The sequence below is a fragment of the Pristis pectinata genome, chromosome 22 (assembly GCF_009764475.1).
Source record: "Pristis pectinata isolate sPriPec2 chromosome 22, sPriPec2.1.pri, whole genome shotgun sequence".
In the NCBI taxonomy this organism is placed as follows: Eukaryota; Metazoa; Chordata; class Chondrichthyes; order Rhinopristiformes; family Pristidae; genus Pristis; species Pristis pectinata.
In genome coordinates, this window is record NC_067426.1 from 32,677,792 (window position 1) to 32,697,862 (window position 20,071).

Genomic DNA, 20,071 nt, shown 5'->3' on the forward strand with positions numbered 1-20,071 from the left:
GGCGAGGGCGATGATGGGACCCTGAGGAGGAGGAGGAGGAGGGGGGGGGGGGCGAGGGCGAGATGGGACCCTGAGGAGGAGGAGGAGGAGGGGGGGGGGGGCGAGGGCTGAGATGGGACCCTGAGGAGGAGGAGGTAGGGGGGGGGGGCGAGGGCGAGATGGGACCCTGAGGAGGAGGAGGAGGAGGAGGGGGGGGGGCGAAGGGCGAGATGGGACCCTGAGGAGGAGGAGGAGGAGGGGGGGGGCGAGGGCGAGATGGACCCTGAGGAGGAGGAGGAGGGGGGGGGCGAGGGCGAGATGGGACCCTGAGGAGGAGGATGAGGGGGGGGCGAGGGCGAGATGGGACCCTGAGGAGGAGGAGGAGGGGGGGGCGAGGGCGAGATGGGACCCTGAGGAGGAGGAGGAGGGGGGGCTGAGGCGAGATGGGACCCTGAGGAGGAGGAGGAGGGGGGGGCGAGACGGGCGAGATGGGACCCTGAGGAGGAGGAGGAGGGGGGGGCGAGGGCGAGATGGGACCCTGAGGAGGAGGAGGAGGGGGGGGGGCGAGGGGCGAGATGGGAACCTGAGGAGGAGGAGGAGGGGGGGGGCGAGGGCGAGATGGGACCCTGAGGAGGAGGAGGAGGAGGGGGGGGGCGAGGGCGAGATGGGACCCTGAGGAGGAGGAGGAGGGGGGGGGCGAGGGCGAGATGGGACCCTGAGGAGGAGGAGGCGGGGGGGGGGGCGAGGGCGAGATGGGACCCTGAGGAGGAGGAGGGGGGTGGGGGGGCGAGGGCGAGATGGGACCCTGAGGAGGAGGAGGAGGGGGGGGCGAGGCGAGATGGACCCATTGAGGAGGAGGAGGGGGGGGAGGGCGAGATGGGACCCTGAGGAGGAGGAGGGGGGGGGCGAGGGCGAGATGGGACCCTGAGGAGGAGGAGGGGGGGGGGGCGAGGGCGAGATGGGACCCTGAGAGGAGGAGGAGGAGGGGGGGGGCGAGGGCGAGATGGGACCCTGAGGAGGAGGAGGAGGAGGAGGTGGGGGGCGAGTGGCGAGATGGGACCCCCTGAGGAGGAGGAGGAGGGGGGGGGCTGAGGGGCGAGGATTGGGACCCGAGGAGGAGGGAGGGGGGGGGGGGCGAGGGCGAGATGGGACCCTGAGGAGGAGGATGGAGGGGGGGGGCGAGGGCGAGATGGGACCCTGAGGAGGAGGAGGAGGGGGGGGGCGAGGGTGAGATGGGACCTGAGGAGAGGAGGAGGAGGGGGGGGGGGCGAGGGCGAGATGGGACCCTGAGGAGGAGGAGGAGGAGGGGGGGGGGGCGACGAGGGCGAGATGGGACCTGAGGAGGAGGAGGAGGAGGGGGGGGGGGGGCGAGGGCGAGATGGGACCCTGAGGAGGAGGAGGAGGAGGGGGGGGGGGCGAGGGCGAGATGGGACCCTGAGGAGGAGGAGGAGGAGGGGGGGGGGGGCGAGGGCGAGATGGGACCCTGAGGAGGAGGGGGGGGGGGCGAGGGCGAGATGGGACCCTGAGGAGGGAGGAGGGGGGGGGGGGTCTGAGGGCGCTGACTGGGACCCCTGAGGAGGAAGGAGGAGGGGGAGGGCGAGGGCGAGATGGGACCCTGAGGATGAGGAGGAGGAGGGGGGGGGCGAGGGCGAGAGGGACCCTGAGGAGGAGGAGGAGGAGGGGGGGGGGGGCGAGGGCGAGATGGGACCCTGAGGAGGAGGAGGAGGGGGGGGGGGCGAGGGCGAGATGGGACCCTGAGGAGGAGGAGGAGGCGGGGGGGGGGCGAGGGCGAGTGGGACCCTGAGGAGGAGGAGGAGGGGGGGGGCGAGGGCGAGGATGGGACCCTGAGGAGGAGGAGGAGGGGGGGGGCGAGGGCGAGATGGGACCCTGAGGAGGAGGAGAGGGGGGGGGGCGGAGGGCGAGATGGGACCCTGAGGAGGAGGAGGGAGGGGGGCGGAGGGCGAGATGGGACCCTGAGGAGGAGGAGGAGGGGGGGGCGAGGGCGAGATGGGACCCTGAGGAGGAGGAGAGGAGGAGGAGGGGGGGTGGGCGAGGGCGAGATGGGACCCTGAGGAGGAGGAGGAGGAGGGGGGGGCGAGGGCGAGATGGGACCCTGAGGAGGAGGAGGAGGGGGGGGGCGAGGGCGAGATGGGACCCTGAGGAGGAGGAGGAGGGGGGGGCGAGGGCGAGGATGGGAACCCTGAGGAGGAGGAGGAGGGGGGGGCGAGGGCGAGATGGGACCCTGAGGAGGAGGAGGAGGGGGGGGGCGAGGGCGAGATGGGACCCTGAGGAGGAGGAGGAGGGGGGGGCGTGAGGGCGAGATGGGACCCTGAGGAGGAGGAGGAGGGGGGGGGCGAGGGCGAGATGGGACCCCTGAGGGAGGAGGAGGAGGGGGGGGGCGAGGGCGAGATGGGACCCTGAGGAGGAGGAGGGGAGGGGGGGGGCGAGGGCGAGATGGGACCCTGAGGAGGAGGAGGAGGAGGGGGGGGGCGAGGGCGAGATGGGACCCTGAGGAGGAGGAGGAGGAGGGGGGGGGCGAGGGCGAGATGGGACCCTGAGGAGGAGGAAGGAGGAGGGGGGGGGCGAGGGCGAGATGGGACCCTGAGGAGGAGGAGGAGGAGGGGGGGGGGCGAGGGCGAGATGGGACCCTGAGGAGGAGGAGGAGGGGGGGGGCGAGGGCGAGATGGGACCCTGAGGAGGAGGAGGAGGGGGGGGGGCGAGGGCGAGATGGGACCCTGAGGAGGAGGAGGAGGGGGGGGGGCGAGGGCGAGATGGGACCCTGAGGAGGAGGAGGAGGGGGGGGGGCGAGGGCGAGATGGGACCCTGAGGAGGAGGAGGGGGGGGGGGCGAGGGCGAGATGGGACCCTGAGGAGGAGGAGGAGGGGGGGGGGCGAGGGCGAGATGGGCCCCGGAGGAGGAGGAGGAGGGGGGGGGGGCGGAGGGCGAGATGGGACCCTGAGGAGGAGGAGGAGGGGGGGGCGAGGGCGAGATGGGACCCTGAGGAGGGAGGGGGGGGGCGAGGGCGAGATGGGACCCTGAGGAGGAGGAGGAGGAGGAGGGGGGGGGGGCGAGGGCGAGATGGGACCCTGAGGAGGAGGAGGAGGGGGGGGGCGAGGGCGAGATGGGACCCTGAGGAGGAGGAGGAGGGGGGGGGCGAGGGCGAGATGGGACCCTGAGGAGGAGGAGGGGGGGGCGAGGGCGAGATGGGACCCTGAGGAGGAGGAGGAGGGGGGGGCGAGGGCGAGATGGGACCCTGAGGAGGAGGAGGAGGAGGAGGAGGAGGGGGGGGCGAGGGCGAGATGGGACCCTGAGGAGGAGGAGGAGGAGGAGGGGGGGGGGGCGAGGGCGAGATGGGACCCTGAGGAGGAGGAGGAGGGGGGGGGCGAGGGCGAGATGGGACCCTGAGGAGGAGGAGGAGGAGGGGGGGGCGAGGGCGAGATGGGACCCTGAGGAGGAGGAGGGGGGGGGGGGGCGAGGGCGAGATGGGACCCTGAGGAGGAGGAGGAGGGGGGGGCGAGGGCGAGATGGGACCCTGAGGAGGAGGAGGAGGGGGGGGGGCGAGGGCGAGATGGGACCCTGAGGAGGAGGAGGAGGAGGAGGAGGAGGGGGGGGCGAGGGCGAGATGGGACCCTGAGGAGGAGGAGGAGGGGGGGGGGGGCCGAGGGCGAGATGGGGACCCTGAGGAGGAGGAGGAGGAGGGGGGGCGGAGGGCGAGATGGGACCTGAGGAGGAGGAGGAGGGGGGCGAGGGCGAGATGGGACCCTGAGGAGGAGGAGGAGGGGGGGGGGGCGGGGGTGAGATGGGACCCTGAGGAGGAGGAGGGGGGGCGAGGGCGAGATGGGACCCTGAGGAGGAGGGGGGGGGGCGAGGGCGAGATGGGACCCTGAGGAGGGAGGAGGGGGGGGCGAGGGCGAGATGGGACCCTGAGGAGGAGGAGGAGGGGGGGGCGAGGGCGAGATGGGACCCCTGAGGAGGAGGAGGAGGGGGGGGCGAGGGCGAGATGGGACCCTGAGGAGGAGGAGGAGGGGGGGGGCGCGAGGGCGAGATGGGACCCTGAGGAGGAGGAGGAGGGGGGGGCGAGGGCGAGATGGGACCCTGAGGAGGAGGAGGAGGGGGGGGCGAGGGCGAGATCGGGACCCTGAGGAGGAGGAGGAGGGGGGGGCGAGGGCGAGATGGACCCTGAGGAGGAGGAGGGGGGGGGGGGCGGGAGGCGAGGCGAGATGGGACCCTGAGGAGGAGGAGGGGGGGGGGGGCGAGGGCGAGATGGGACCCTGAGGAGGAGGGGGGGGGGGGGGGGCGAGGGCGAGATGGGACCCTGAGGAGGAGGAGGGGGGGGGGGCGAGGGCGAGATGGGACCCTGAGGAGGAGGAGGAGGGGGGGGCGGAGGGCGAGATGGGACCCTGAGGAGGAGGAGGAGGGGGGGGCGAGGGCGAGATGGGACCCTGAGGAGGAGGAGGAGGGGGGGGCGAGGGCGAGATTGGACCCTGAGGAGGAGGAGGGGGGGGCGAGGGCGAGATGGGACCCTGAGGAGGAGGAGGAGGGGGGGGCGAGGGCGAGATGGGACCCTGAGGAGGAGGAGGAGGGGGGGCGAGGGCGAGATGGGACCCTGAGGAGGAGGAGGAGGGGGGGGCGAGGGCGAGATGGGATCCTGAGGAGGAGGAGGAGGGGGGGGCGAGGGCGAGATGGGACCCTGAGGAGGAGGAGGGGGGGGCGAGGGCGAGATGGGACCCTGAGGAGGAGGAGGAGGGGGGGGCGAGGGCGAGATGGGACCCGGAGGAGGAGGTGGAGGGGGGGGGCGAGGGCGAGATGGGACCCTGAGGAGGAGGAGGAGGGGGGGGCGAGGGCGAGATGGGACCCTGAGGAGGAGGAGGAGGGGGGGGCGAGGGCGAGATGGGACCCTGAGGAGGAGGGGGGGCGAGGGCGAGATGGGACCCTGAGGAGGAGGAGGGGGGGCGGGGGCGAGATGGGACCCTGAGGGGGGGGAGCTGGGCGGGGGCGAATGATCCCAGGCGGTGGGAACCGGGAGCGAGTGCGCCCTGGAGGGCCAGGTTCCCTGGGTCTGTAGCGTCTTTGTAAGGTTCATCCAACCCCTCTGTAACCCCAGCCCAGCCACCGGACCAGAGCACACTGTCCAAGCAGTGAGCTCCCCCCGTTATCCCAAATCCCTGGGCTGCTATTGTTTCACAGGGAACTACTGCCATGCCCCAGTCTGGTAAACTAGAATCACACGTCCCCACTCCCCCTCATCTCCATAACTTGGGGTAATAAAATCCAACCGACGACCAGCATTTCCACCTCAACGCCCTCACCGCCGGTCAGTTACCTTTCTAAAACATGGACCCAATTCTTTTCCCTTCTGCCATTTGTATCGTTACAGGTCTCTGGATAAACTGTAAACACGCACCTAACCAAACCCCAATGTCTCATGTCATCAGCACGTTAACAATATTCACTTACCAACCAACGCTTAGTTAATTTTTGAATGTAACCTCTACTTTGTATGGCATTATTTGATATTGTTCATCATTATCCATTTCTGTTCCTTATGTCCAGTGGATAATAGTGACATCAGAATAGTTCACAAAGGTGTGAAGTGAACTATCTGCATCTTTTTAGATTGGTCTTGGAACAGTCGGAGCAGTGTTTTTGCCCTTCCTTCAAGTTTCTGGCTTGCTTAAAGAGAATGGCTGCAATCTAGGTCATCACTAACCTGATTGGAAGTGCTGTGTGTATGGTTACTTTGAAGATGGGATGAGATTCCACTGTGCTCTATATCCTTCCCTAGTCAAAATTCTGTCTCTTGTCACGAATCTCGTTTCAGTGGGGCACTAGAGAGCTATGTCATGGTAATGCACAGTCCTTTGAATGTAGTCTGCTTGAGCAGTGTTGGGAATCAAACTGACCTTTGGAAAGCAAATGAGGTTTGTACAAATTGAAGGTGCTAGGCTAATCCCTGGTATGAGAGGGTTGTCCTATATAACTGATTAACAAAGTTGGATCTGTAATCTATGGAGTTTAGAATGAGGGGTGATCTTATTGAAACATAACAGGTCTTGAGCCGCGACATTGTAGATGTTGAGATGTTTTCACCAGTGGGAGAATCTCAAACGAGGGGATGTAATTACAAGGTAAGGGATTGGCCATTTAAGACTGAGGTGCACAGGAATTTCTTCTCGGAGGTTGGTAAAGCTCTGGAATTCTCTATCCCAGAGGGTTGTGGAGATTAAATGATTTGCGGGTACTTAAAGGGGAGGTAGATACATTTTTGAAATATCAGAAAATTGAGGGCTGTGGGGAATTGCCATAACAGAAGAGTTGAGCACTGGAATAGATCAGCCGTCATCATATTGAATGGTGGGGCAGGCTTGAGGAAGCCACAAGGCCTACCCATGCTACTTGCCTTAGTTAATGAAGAAAGAGTGATTGGACACAAATGTGGAATAATGCAAAGTAGCTGAGAAAAATATTGAGATGCTTAATGGTCGGCACAACTTGGTGTGCCAAAGGACTGTTTCCGTGCTGAATTGCTCTGACTCTGAAATGATGCATTAAAGAACGTGCTAAAATAAGGAAGAAGGATTAGATTGGCATAGAGAACTGTTAATTTAGTGTCACAAGGAGATCTGGTTGAGTAACTGCAGTGCATTTTGTAAATGGCACACACTGCGGCCACTTTGCACTAGTTAAAAAGGAAAGGGTGTATTAGCCTTTTTTTTGCTGTACAATTGTTCACCAACTTCATTCTGACTTTGCACTTACACTTTGTAAAGGAGTACAATCTTCAGCAATCTGCCCTCCTTTGCTATTATGTATTGAAGTATCTCCAATTTGCAATATAGCTTAATGGAGACGGGTTAAAATTGAAGACGTATTCACTTGTGATTTGGTCCAAGCTCTCTCCTAGTGCTATCCAGATATACTACCTGCTTTACCATGTCTTAGTTTCTTATTTATCTAACTTATAGTCTAATGGAAGTTTTCTAAATATATTAGTTCACTCTAACTACTGCAACATCAGAAAAATGTTTTAAATTTTTGCCAACTTTAGCAGTTGTGAAGGAGAATTTATACTTGACATTAAAATAGGCTCCCGTTTTCACTACACTTAACGGGGCCTGTCAAATGTCTGCACCATGTTTCAGACTTGCAGCATCTGCAGCCATGCTTTTTGCTTGGATTGTAGTAAGAAAATTGATCTCTGTCACATCTAAAGCAAATGTGGCAGAGGTCTATTTTATTAGCATAACTCTAAGGTAGAGACATTCCCTCCACATACACTCTGTCCAACTTTTTTGTAAATAGCTCCTCCATTGATAAAAGACCCAATCTGTTCAGTCTTTCCATGTAGCTGCAGTTTTAGTTCTTGTACCAAACCATCTGAGTTTTCTTCAGCCCACCTATGCCCTTTCTAGTATGAGTTTGAGAAACAAATGAGTGTAAATGTTAGAGGCATTAAGGTACATAAATGAAGGTATGGCAGAAGAGAGATTTAAGGAGACATTTGAAAGTCGAATCAGATGTGTTTATTGGGTCATCCAAAATAGAGTTAAGATGACTGCGGGCTGTGGATATGAGTTTTATGTACAAAATTTTGGGGGGGGGGGTGCCGTCAGCTGACACAAACATGAAAAATTCTCTTATTTGGAATATATAACCTCAATGCTATTGACGTTAAGGGTTAGAGAGGTGGAATAGGATTTGATCATAGTACTTAACATTATTATTACCTGGTTCAGTTAATTCTCTCCAGATATATCCTGGAAAGATGATCTATAGTCATATTTCTGATAGGTTTTTTTTGCATTCTAACTTGACATAATTGTAAAATCATCATGCATTTTTACTGGATTCCTTGATGCAGTTTTAGTTGTCACCCCAGTACACCGGCATAGGGCTCAGTAGCTGTCTATGGCGGGGTGCTGCAGTGCCACAGGCCAACAAGTAGCCTGTGGGTTTAGTGAGCCCCAGTGTGAGGGGTGATAAGTTTTTATATATCAGGGGGAAACAAAACAACTTTATTTATTCATTTTTCAGGATCTTGGTGTCACTGGCAAGGCCATTGTTTATTACTTGTGTTAACTTAAACATATTGAACAATATTTCATTATACATTGCTTCCTACAATAATAAATTGTGAAATGCTAGTCACCAGACAACTAGGTTTGTAAAATAATTGTACATTTTTAAAAAATAGTTTTGTCATTTACTTTTCTTTCCATACACCTTGTAGATGATTGGCCAGAGGCAGACCGAAAACGAGGTATTGTACTTTGTATAGCTACATAGTTGCCCTGTGTAGTTCTAAATCACCTACTCTAAATAGGCTCATAGCATTGCAGAATATAAATCTTCAGCCCTGAATATTTTCTTTTTCTTCCAAAGTAAGTGGAGAGGGCTGACGGTTGTTATTTTTCCTATTTGGCTTTAGTAGAATAGAACTAGTGCATTAATCACACCAGGGAGCTTCTGGAAATGGAAGTCCATGGCCATCTGCTCTTCACTCATCAGTCGTGACATGGATGTAGTTATACTTGGAGGCACTGGGACTCGTGGAAGTGTAAGAACACCTCAGGACTCTGAAATAAGACATCCATTTGGTGTGTGCATCTTTAGAACCAAGACAAGTACACACTTAGCACAATGCAAATGAACACTGTTTCACCTGGAGTTATTAATAAGGGCCCAGGCCTACTTTGCATGCCTGTATACCAAAACTAGAAATGCAAAGATAGAGGAAGAAATCTCACTAGAGACCAAGGTGAGAAAGAATTACTTTTCTTCTAAACATTTCTTTTTCACCATCACCACTTCGTTCATCTCCATCCAACTACCTCTCCCCAACCACTTCTCAAGCTAATATTTCAAGTCTAATTATAAAGAATGGAGTTTACAATTCTGAAATATAAAGCATAGAAGCCTTTTATGTATGTACTTGGAAAGCATGTTGAAGATTTCTGAAGTATTTTGACACATTCAGTTCATGCTCCTTTTTATTCCACTCCCATTTGAATGTGTGTCTTCCTTCAGAGGGATAACTGTTGTAGAATGGCATTTTTCCATAAGGGTTGATTTGTATTTTGGAATAAATAAAGAATTTGAACCATTGATGTGGACGGGTGCATGTGTACCATCCTGCTTCCCGAAGTCAATGAACAGCTCTTGTTTTGCTGAAATTGAGGGAAAGGTTGTGTCAAGACACTGTGTCACTAAACTCTCTATCTCCTTCCTGTACTCCAACTCATCATTATTTGAGGTACAGCCCACTGAGGTGGTATCATCTGCAAACTTGTAGATGGTGTTAGAGCAGAATCTGGCCGTGCAGTCGTGTGTATAGGGAGTAGAGTAGGGGGCTGAGGAGTCAGCCTTGTGGGGCACCAGTGTTGAGAGTAATCGTGCAGGAGGTGTTGCTGCCTATCCTCACTGATTGCGGTCTGTTAATCATGAAGTCGTGGATCCAGTTGCAAAGGGAGGTGTTGAGTCCCAGGTCTGAGTTTGGTGATGAGTTTGCTTGGAATTACAGTATTGAAGGTGGAGCTGTAGTCAATAAACAATAGTCTAACATGGGTGTCTATATGGTCCAGATGCTCCAGAGATGAGTATAGGGCCAGGGAGATGACATCCGCCATAGACCCGTTTTGGCAGTAGGCAAATTGCAGTGGGTCAAGGTTTTCTGGGAGGCTGGAGTTAATGTGTGCCATGACCAGCCTCTCAAAACACTTCATGATGACAGATGTCAGAGCCACCGGGCAGTAGTCATTAAGGCACGTTACCTTGTTTTTCTTGGGTACCAGGATGATAGTGGTCTTCTTGAAGCAGGTGGGAACCTCGTAGTGAAGCAGGGAGAGGTTAAAAATGTCTGCAAGTACCCACATCAGCTGATCTGCACAGGATCTGAGGACACAGCCAGAGACACCATCCAGGCCAGATGCTTTGCATGGGTGCACTCTCCGGAAGACTGATCTTGTGTCCTCACCGGTGACCATGTATGGACCGGTGTATTAGAGGCTGTTGGGGTGGGTGGTGACATGCATAGAATGCATTATGCTCATTGGGAAGAGATGCGCTGTTGTTGGTGATGCTGCCCGACTTCGTTTTGTAGCCCGTTATAGTATGTAAGCCCTGCCACAACTGACGGTTGGTCTGGGAATCAGTTTTGGACTGATATTGTCTCTTGGCATCTCTGATAGCTTTATGGAGGTCATATCTCGATTTCTCATAAAGGTCAGGGTTACCTGATTTGAATGCTGCAGTCCTAGACTTCAGTAGGGAGTGGATTCCCAGTTCATCCATGGTTTCCGGTTTGGGAACATCCTGATTGTCCTCTTTGGTACACAGTCCTCAACATACTTGCTGATAGAGTCCATGATGGTGGTGACATACTTGTCCAGGCTAGCAGCTGAGTCTTTGAACACAGACCAATCCACTGACTCAAAGTAGTTGCATAGAAGCTCATCTATTTCCTCAGACCAATACTGTATGACTTTCTGTACTGGATCCACCCATTTTAGCTTCTGTTTGTATGCAGGGAGAAGGAGCACAGCCTGATGGTCTGACTTACCAAAGTGAGGGTAAATAGTTCTTGAGTATAACATGATTTATTGTCCTTAAATGATTTCGGTGCCAAGTCTCTTGACAAGACACGGTTGTACCATAGATAGGAGAGGAGCAGGATAACTCGAGACCAGTGTTGGATTTGCAGGTATAACTGTGCCTTGGGGTGCTTAGGAAGGTGTTATCAGATTTACTCTGTAATAATACCTCTCACTGCCTTGGTGAGGCAACCAGAGACCCCACCCACCTGGGTCTTCTCTCCTTTCCCATCAGGCAGAAGATACAGGAGTCTGAGGGTACATACCAACAGGCTCAAGGACAGCTTCTATCCCATGGTGATAAGACTATTGAATGGTTCCCTTGTACGATGAGATGGATTCTTGACCTCACAATCTACATTGTTTGACCTTGCACCTTATTTTCTACCTGCACTGCACTTCCCTGTAGGTGTGACACTTTACTCTGTATTCTGTTATTGTTTTTACCCTCTACTACCTCAATGCACTGTGTAATGAATTGATCTGTACAAACGGTATGCAAGACAAGTTCTTCACTGTACCTTGGTACAAGTGACAATAACAAACAAAAACAAAAACCCTTTAACCTAGTCCAACAGTTTCCTCAGAAAACAACCTTAATTCACTGCTTTTTGTGTTTACCTATATGGTGTAATTTCTATTCAAGGCCTTCTGGAGGTTTTAGACCTTGATGTACAAAAGTTAACATGAAGCAATCCTACACAACAATTAAAGTTCTTAATTTGAGCAGTTTTGTAACATTTCATGTGAGCAGAGTTTGATTCTCACAAACTAATTTTTTTAAAGTTAGATTGGGGTATTAGATGTCATGGGTAGTTTAGCGGACGAGTTCTTGGTGCATTTCGGTCAGTTTTTTTGTGCAACATATGAAACCAACTAGGAAAAACAGCAATTTTTACACCATGTCATGTGTTAAGAGACAGGATTAATTGGTAATTTCAGGTAAGGGATCTCTTGGGCAACATGATCACAATATGATAGAATTTTATCTGCAGTTCGAGAGAAATCATTCAGTCAGAAACTAGTATTGAGCATAAAGCCAGTTATATTGATTTCAGGGGTGGGTTGCCTGAAGTAGATTGGGGAAAATAAAAGGTTCTATAACTATGTAGAAAGGGAGATCATAGCCACAGTAAATGAGACATTTGGAGACAGGAAAACTGTTATTATGGGGAATAAAGTAATGGCAGGGTATGAAATAAATATTGTGCATAGTCATACAGCATAAAAACAGGCCCTTCAGCCCACCTGGTCCATGCTAACCAAGATGCCCATTTGCCTACATTTGACCCATATCCCTCTAAACGTTTTCTATCCATGTACCTATCCAAGTTCCTTTTAAATGTTATGAATGTACCTGCCTCAACAACTTCCTCTGGCAGCTCATTCCATATACTGAACACCCTCTGGGTGGAAAAAGTTGCCCCTCAGCTCCCCTCTTATCTTAAACCTATGCCTCTAGTTCTTGATTTCCCCACCCCTGGGGAAAAAGACTGTGCACATTGACCCTATGTATGCCCCTCATGATTTTATACATTTATAAGATTGCCCCTCTTTCGCAAATGCTCCACTGAATAAAGTCCCAGCCTGTTCAACCACTCTCCATAACTCAGTCAATCGAGTCCCGGCAACATCCTCATAAATATCTTCTGGACTCTTTCCAGCTTAATGGCATCTTTCTTGTAGCAGGATGGCCAAAACTGAACACAATATTCCAAATGTGGCCTCACCAACATCTTGTACAACTGCAACATAACATCCCAACTCCTATATTCATTGTCCTGACTGATGAAGGCCACTGTTCTAAAAACTTCCTTCACCACCCTATCTACCTGTGATGCCACTTTCAGGGAACCATGTACTTGTACTCCTAGGTCCCTCTGTTCTACAACACTCCCCAGGCCCTACTGTTCACTGTGAAAGCCCTACCCTCGTTTGTCTTCCCCAAATGCAACACCTTGCACTTATCTGAATTAAACTCCATTTGCCATCCTTCGGCCCACTTACCAGCTGATCAAGATCCCTCTAATTCCTGCTAACCATCTTCACTGTCAATGACACTACCTATCTTAGTGTCATCTGCAAACTTACTAACCATGCCTCGTACATTCTCATCCAGATAATTGATATAGATGACAAATAGCAATGGGCTGAGCACGACCCCTGGCGAACACCACTAATCACAGGCCTCCAGTCCATAAAAACAACCTTTCACCATCACCCTCTGCTTCCTACCGTCAAGCCAATTGTGTATCCAATTAGCTAGCTCTCTCTGGATCCCATGTGATCATATGTTCCATCGTAGCCTACCAAGCAGAACATCTTTACTGAGGCTTTACTGAAGTCCATATAGACTATGTCTACTGCCCTGCCCTCATTGACCTTCTTGGTTACTTCTTCAAAAAACTCAATCAAATTCATGAGACTTGATCTCCCACACACACATTCGTGGTGACTATCCTTAATCAACCCCTGTCTTTCCAAATGCATGTATATCTTATCCCTCAGAATCCCCTCTAAGAACTTGCCTACCACAGATGTTAGGCTTCCTCGTCTATAGTTCCCAGGTTTTTCTTTTTGCAGCCTTTCTTAAATAAAGGCACGACATTAGCCATCCTCCAGCCTTCTAGCACCCATTGCTAATAATGATGCATACATCTCAGTAAGGGCACCTGCAATTTCTTCTGCAGTTTTCTTGGATATACCTGATCAGGCCCTGGAAATTTATCTACCTTCTTACATTTTAAGGCATCGAGTACCTCCTCTGCCGTAATACGGACTATCTTTCTCAACTTCCAGCTTCCCATCTGCCTCATTTCTACTTTGGATCCTAATGCGCCACCCACCCCTCCCTTTCTGGGTCAATCTAGTTTAAACCATCCCCAGTAATACTAGGGATATCTTTGCTGTAGAGGACATAACAAATATATAAGGAATGAAGGGCATAGTGGCAGCCTAGAACTTAATATAACTTGTTTTACATTATGAAAGAGAGAAGGCTAGAGAAAATAAGGGAGGCTAAAACTTATCAAATCATGTGGACCTGATGGACTACATCCCAGGATTTGGAAAGAGGTTGTTACAAACCTAGTGGATGCATCATGGATCTTCCTAAATTCTTTGGATTCTGAAATGGGTAACAAATATAACACCACTATTTAAGCAAGGAAGGAGAAACAAGGAGGTCAGCTTGAAAAATGCTAGATTGAATCATGGAGAAAGTGATAACAAGGAACCTTAATCATATTGTGACTTTCTAACTAAATGTGGTTTTAAGAATGGAAAATAATGGTTGCCAAATTTATAAGTTTTTTGAGATGCAACTCAAGAGGGTTGATGAGGGAATAATCGGATAAAGATTCTGGTTTTTCAAAAAGCAATTGTTAAGGTACCATGAGGTTGCTACATCAAATAATTACCAACCCCATTAGGTGGTAATATGGATTAGCATGGATAAAGGATTAATTGGACAACAGAAATCAGTGTAGGAATTAACAAAGTTTAGCAGACCCTTGTTAGTGGGGTAACAGAAGGACTGGTATTGGCCCTAAATTTCACAATACAAGGTTAAATGGGCACGTGAGATCAGAGAAGGAAATGGTCTGCAGAAGGACAGGCAAGTGGATAAGTGTAGGAAAGAATGTGGGTGGGGGGTGGAATAAACAAGATTATTCACTTTGGTAGAATAGAAAAGCAGAATATTTTCAAATAGTGAAAAAGCAGTAAATATCTATATAAAGGAGTCTTAGAAGTGCTGGTTCAGGAGACATAGGAAGTAAAGACATGCAGACACACCAAGCAGTTAAGCAGGCAAATCGTACATTGGCCTTTGAAAGGGTTGTTTTGTTAAAGTTGTACAAAGTTTTGAGAGAGTGCGGTGTGCAATTTTTGTCTCTACAGGGAGAAGGAAGAAGTGGCCCTAGAGTACAGTATAGATTTGCAAGATTGATTCTTGGGAAGAACAATTAAAGAAATGTGGCCACATGACTTGCTCATACTAAGCATCTCAGACTTCTAATTGTAATATTAACAAGTTAGATCTTAATCACTGCATTTTTTTATGGGAATAAGTGTTGAGAGTGTGGGACAGTTGCATTAGAGCCAAGAGGGAAAAAGGAGATGCAAGCTGATGTTTGGAGTAAGGATTCCTCATCACACTATCAACAGAGTGGTGGTGAACCTCTGAGACTGAGCCATAGGATTCTACTGCCTTTTGTCATACTTTCTAAACTTCCTCAGGAGGCTAAAGAAAGTTGGCATGTCCCCTTTGACACTTGCCAGTTTTTTATTGATGCACCATAGAAAGCATTATACATAGATGCATCATGGCAACTGCTCTGCCCGGGACCACAAGAAACTGCAGAGAGTTGTGAATACAGCTCAGCACATCACAGAAACCAGCCTCTCTTCTATGGGCTCTGTCTATACTTCTCGCTGCCTTGGTAAAACAGCCAGCGTAATCCAAGACCCCACCCACCCTGGACATTCTCTCTTCTCCCCTTTCCCATCGGGCAGAAGATACAAAAGCACGTACCACCAGGCTCAAGGACAGCTTCTATCCCACTGTTATAAGATTATTGAACGGTTCCCTAACACAATAAGATGGGCTCTTGACCTCACAATCTACCTTGTTATGACCTTGTACCTTATTGTCTACCTGCACTGCACCTTCTCTGTAGCTGTGACGCTTTACTCTGCATTTTGTATCACTTTACCTTGTACTACCTCAATGCACTGTGTAACGAATGGATCTGTATGAACAGTATGCAAGTTTTTCTACTATACCTTGGTGCAAGTGACAATAATAAACCAATTACAATTCCTTGCCCCCTCTGCTGGAATTATTCCCTTTGGCCCTGTATAACATATGAGCTTAAATGCTTAAGTCTTGACTGAGTTTGAGAGCATCGTGACTTCATTACATGCACATACCAGCATTCTTTCCCCCAACATGCACACTTATTTAAAAAATGGAAGTGGTCCAGGTTATTTAACATTTTATAGGCTGGACTGAAATCCAAATTGATGAGAGAATTTCCGTAGAACTATTACAATGCACTTATTGTAAAGAAAAAAAACATCATAAACAAATATACATGTTACCTGTACAAGATTTCCTACCCAATATTGTATGTTTCCCCAGCCTACGCACAGACTTCTTTCTCACACCCCCACCCCATGCATCATTTAGATGTTGCTGCTGGCATACACACCGGCCACCACCCATCTCTGCCATGTACCACTCATTGCACACACTGTTTTCACCCGACTGGCCCCACTCCCCGGCAGTTTCCCATGGCTGTACTTGCTACTTGGAGCTCTGTGGGTCCGTTCATCCCAGAAGCTTGGCTGTCACAGTTATTGTTGTTAAGGTCTTTTGAACAGTCTTTAAATTTCTATGATAAAATGCATTTCAATAAAATAAATTTACAGTTCTTTGTTTTTATTTATAACAGCTTTAAGTGCTGGAAATATATTAAATAAAATTTAAATAAAATGTGCACATTTCACATCCCCATCCCCATCCCCACCCCACCCTCCTGCCTGAACTTGGGATGTTTGTGCTCCACCCTGGACTTCGTCATGAATCCATTGGTGGAATGAAGGCCAAATGCTTGTTTAGAAATCAGAAAATTTACTACTCAAGACCATTTGGCCCCTCATGTCTGTGCTCATTGGAAAAAGATGCTCCGCTTAATCGCACCTCCTATCACTAGGCCCGTAACCCTGCAGTTCACGGCACCTCCAGTATACATCCAAGAACTGTTAGACGTGATGTGGGTTTCTCCCTCTATCACCCCTGAAGGCACTGAGTTTCAGATCCTTATCCTCATCTACTATCTCATTCTTGCTGGTACTTTAAATCTACATTTCTTGGTTTTTGACCCTCTACTTACAGGAATAGGTCCTTCTTATTTACTTCATCTAGGCACCTCATAATTTTATGTGCTTGAATTCTCTGCTCAGCTTCTATTGCAAAGAAGAAAACCTCATCTGCTCCAATCTTTCCTCGAAGCTGGGATTTTCCAGTGTTGACAATATCCTCCATGAATCCTTTGTGCTCCAGTGTAATCATATTTGTCCTGTAATATAATGGCCAGAACTGTTCACTATACTCAAGTTTCTGACTTGTACATTGCAAATCAGTTTGATTATAACTGGTTCACTCCTTGGCACCCAGCTAAGATCATCTAAAACAAAGGATTACATCTGCTGTACAAGTCCTAATTTCAGCTGTTCAGTTCTATCCTCAACATTGTATTTACCTGCTAGGCTGACGTAGAAGATACTTGTGTTTTGAAATAAACTGTATATACCTCTTTTTTTCAGTAATGAATGACATTGTTAGTACAATGTTTAATAAGAAATTCATGGAGGAGCTGTTCAAACCTCAGGAGCTGTATTCTAAGAAAGCCCTCAGAACCGTGTTTGATCGACTGGCTCATGCCTCCATCATGAGATTGAATCAGGCTAGCATGGATAAGGTGAGTAAATCCTAATATAATTGCCTTGCCTAATTCTTTTATCAATATGTAAGTATTTTAGCTGCAAAAAATAGATTCTTGTTTTAGTCAAAAACTAGAGAATACAGCAATGGTTTGGGATTATATGTATGGAAGAGAGAGCAGCAGAGATGCACATCTACTTCTGCTGGCCTGAGCCAAACCCTTAGAAACTGACATTCTCCTCAACTATGCCCTTTTGGATGCTCTGATCTTTAGCAGTAGCAATTTGAAAGATTCTTATTTGGCCACTCAATGGCAATACACATTCCAAATCAAACACTGGCCCAACTCCACTCTTTCACATATTTCAGGTTAATAGATGTGGGAGCAACCATCTGTAGCTAAAGCGAGCTAGGTTCTTAAAGCTAAATTGGGACTCTCATTATTTGCAAGCTCCTGAGTACCAATTAGTTGGTTCACAATGTGAACAGGCAATTTGTTTCCCCACGTCAGCTTGGATATGGGGGTGGAACCAAAGTCCTAAGGTCAAAGATCAAGTTTTGGGGATAGACCTAGGGTGGGAAAAGGAGAGAAAGAAAAGAAACAATGATTATGATTATAACCAATATGATGCTGATTGGTTGAGATAGAGAATTTATCTTAATCCTGTGTGGATCAGATATTTTTATCTTTTTCCATATGCCTCCAGCTCTATGACTTGATGACGATGGCGTTCAAGTACCAAGTACTCCTCTGTCCAAGGCCAAAAGACCTCTTATTGGTCACATTCAATCATATGGATGCAGTCAAGGAATTTGTGCGTGATTCTCCAAGCATTTTAAACCAAGTAGATGAGACGTTCCGACAACTGATCGAGGTGAGTGTGTTTTTACGTGATTCTGTGATCTTTATAAATGCAAGGCAAATATTCAACCGTAGATCAATTCGTTCTTGAAAGTGAAAAAGAAACTTGTGCAACAGTGGTTCGGAAGGCATGGTTCAGTGAACTATCAATGATATCTAGGAGGGGGTGTAGGCTATTTGAGGAATGATAAAAAACTTAAGTGAGTAGAACTGTACCAAAGAAGAAACTGCAATGTCAGCTTCCTTGGTGTTCAGACAGAAATTGGATGGTCATTGTTTAATGTGATTAAGTTCAAGATGAGATCAGAGATGGGCATGCAGGGAGAAATTAGGATAAAATGGTACATGTAGGAGAGGGCAAGGAAGGAACATTGGGTGAAATTTGGCTTGATGGGCAAGAGGATGTGTCAAGGGCAACTGAACAGATGTATCACCAAAATTATGACAAAGTCCATGAACTCCTTAGTGACAGTGAAGAGGCAGAGTGGATTATAGGCTCAGTTGGACATGAAGGGTGGTGGGGGTGGAAACGGTGTTATTTTTGCATTCCTGGATTACGTAAAGAAGAATAGGGTGTGACGGTGAAAGGCTAGAATAATTGTTCAAACTTCAAATCAGCATCTGTTGCTCTTAACCGTAGTGTATCTGGCTGGTGCTGGTGCATGCAACAAAGGGCTGAAGATAATGGAATCTGATAGAGAAGGAAGGTGGAGCATGAAATCAAATAAGGGAGGTGGGGTGGTCAGATGGGAACAGTGGGGAAAGGGGACCCAGTGGGAGGAGTGTGCGGATAATGAGTAGGTGGGGGAGAGGAAAGAAACTGGATGATTTGGGGATGGGGGGAGAGGGGAGGGGAGGGTTTGGGTGTGTGTAAAAGGAGATGGGTAGAGGTAAAGGGACAGGGGGAGCAAATTACTTGAGACTGGAGAATTCAATGTTCATGTTGGGTTCCATGCTTCACCTTCCTTTCCTCTCAGATCCATCATCTGCAGCCTTTTGTTGCCTCCACATCACCTACCAGACTTTGTCACTACTTCCACCCTTCCCTCCCCTACCTGACTCCATCTGCCGTTAGCCCCTCCTCACCTGGATCCATCTATCATTTGCCACTCTTGTCCCACCCCCTTATGTCTTTATACTGGCTATCTCCCCTCTACTCTTCCTGTCCAGATGAAGTGTTTCAACCTGAAATGCTGACTGTCCATTTCCCTCCACAGGTGCTGCTTGACCTACTGAGTTCCTCCAACAGTTTGTTTTTGCATTACATTTTGACAGGTTCTACAATGAGACTACCTCTCCTTTAGGAGAAACTCCACATAAAGTGCAGTGCCAATATGATGCTGGAATGCTTCAAACTTCTTTAGCTGTGTCTTGCTTTCAGGTGTAATACTGCACCGAGTATTTGGTTAGTTGCCTTATCAACTTTAATAGCCTTCCCATTGAAGTCCTTATCTAAGACCGCCTCTACAGCAGAATGAAGGTGTTCCCATTCCCTTTGGCAAGCTGTCACCTGCATGGTTCTTTTTGTTCCACCAACTTTCTCTTGTGCTTAGTGTTTCGCCACATGCAGATCCCTTTTTTTTTTGTCTGAGCCTCTAAAATATTTGTATTTGTAACGATAACTGCCCGTGTCACTGACTCCATTTTCATCTTCTTTATTCAACTTCTCCTTCTGTTCTTGAGTACTTGAAATAAGAGGGAAAGCATCAGGTTGTGGGGATGAGAAAAGGAAAAACTACATGGCTAAACATAAGTCAAAATGGATGAGTGGTAAGGGCGAAGCATGATCTGTGAGGAAGATGTGTGTGTAATTGTATCCTTATCGTTGATCTTCACAACTATGCCACAGCTTCAAAAATGCTGCTTCCAACAGCAGCTAGCCATGTCTCCTCCTTGGGCATTAAAATGCTTATTTTCTATCTTTTTTATTGTTTTGGGCTGTTATGCACCTTCTACAAGGATTAGTGAATGACCTGAAGTATGTATAATCTGGCTGAATAACCATGAGTGTCTGCCAGTTTTGTGTATAACAAGTGTCTGCAAGTTGTGTGTATACGATGCTTTTGGTAAAGTGTGTGAGGGCAAGATAGAGAATAGGAATGTCGAGATTGGGTCATGATTCTTGATTGTTGGGGCATGATGAATTGAATAATTGTGTAGTTGGTGAGTTACATCATTGAAGATAAACTTGCT

At 49.7% G+C, this 20,071-nt stretch overlaps 1 protein-coding gene across 2 annotated transcripts in view; it reads left to right on the top strand.

Annotated features, from left to right (window-relative positions):
• The window catches only part of oscp1b (organic solute carrier partner 1b), a 45,504-nt gene that overhangs the window by 3,278 nt on the left and 22,155 nt on the right, over positions 1-20,071 (top strand). For both annotated transcript variants that reach the window (XM_052036365.1, XM_052036366.1), the window contains exons 3-4: positions 16,899-17,053; positions 17,724-17,891. In XM_052036365.1, the coding sequence (XP_051892325.1) occupies positions 16,899-17,053; positions 17,724-17,891 (323 nt within the window). The remainder of the gene's footprint in view (positions 1-16,898; positions 17,054-17,723; positions 17,892-20,071) is intronic.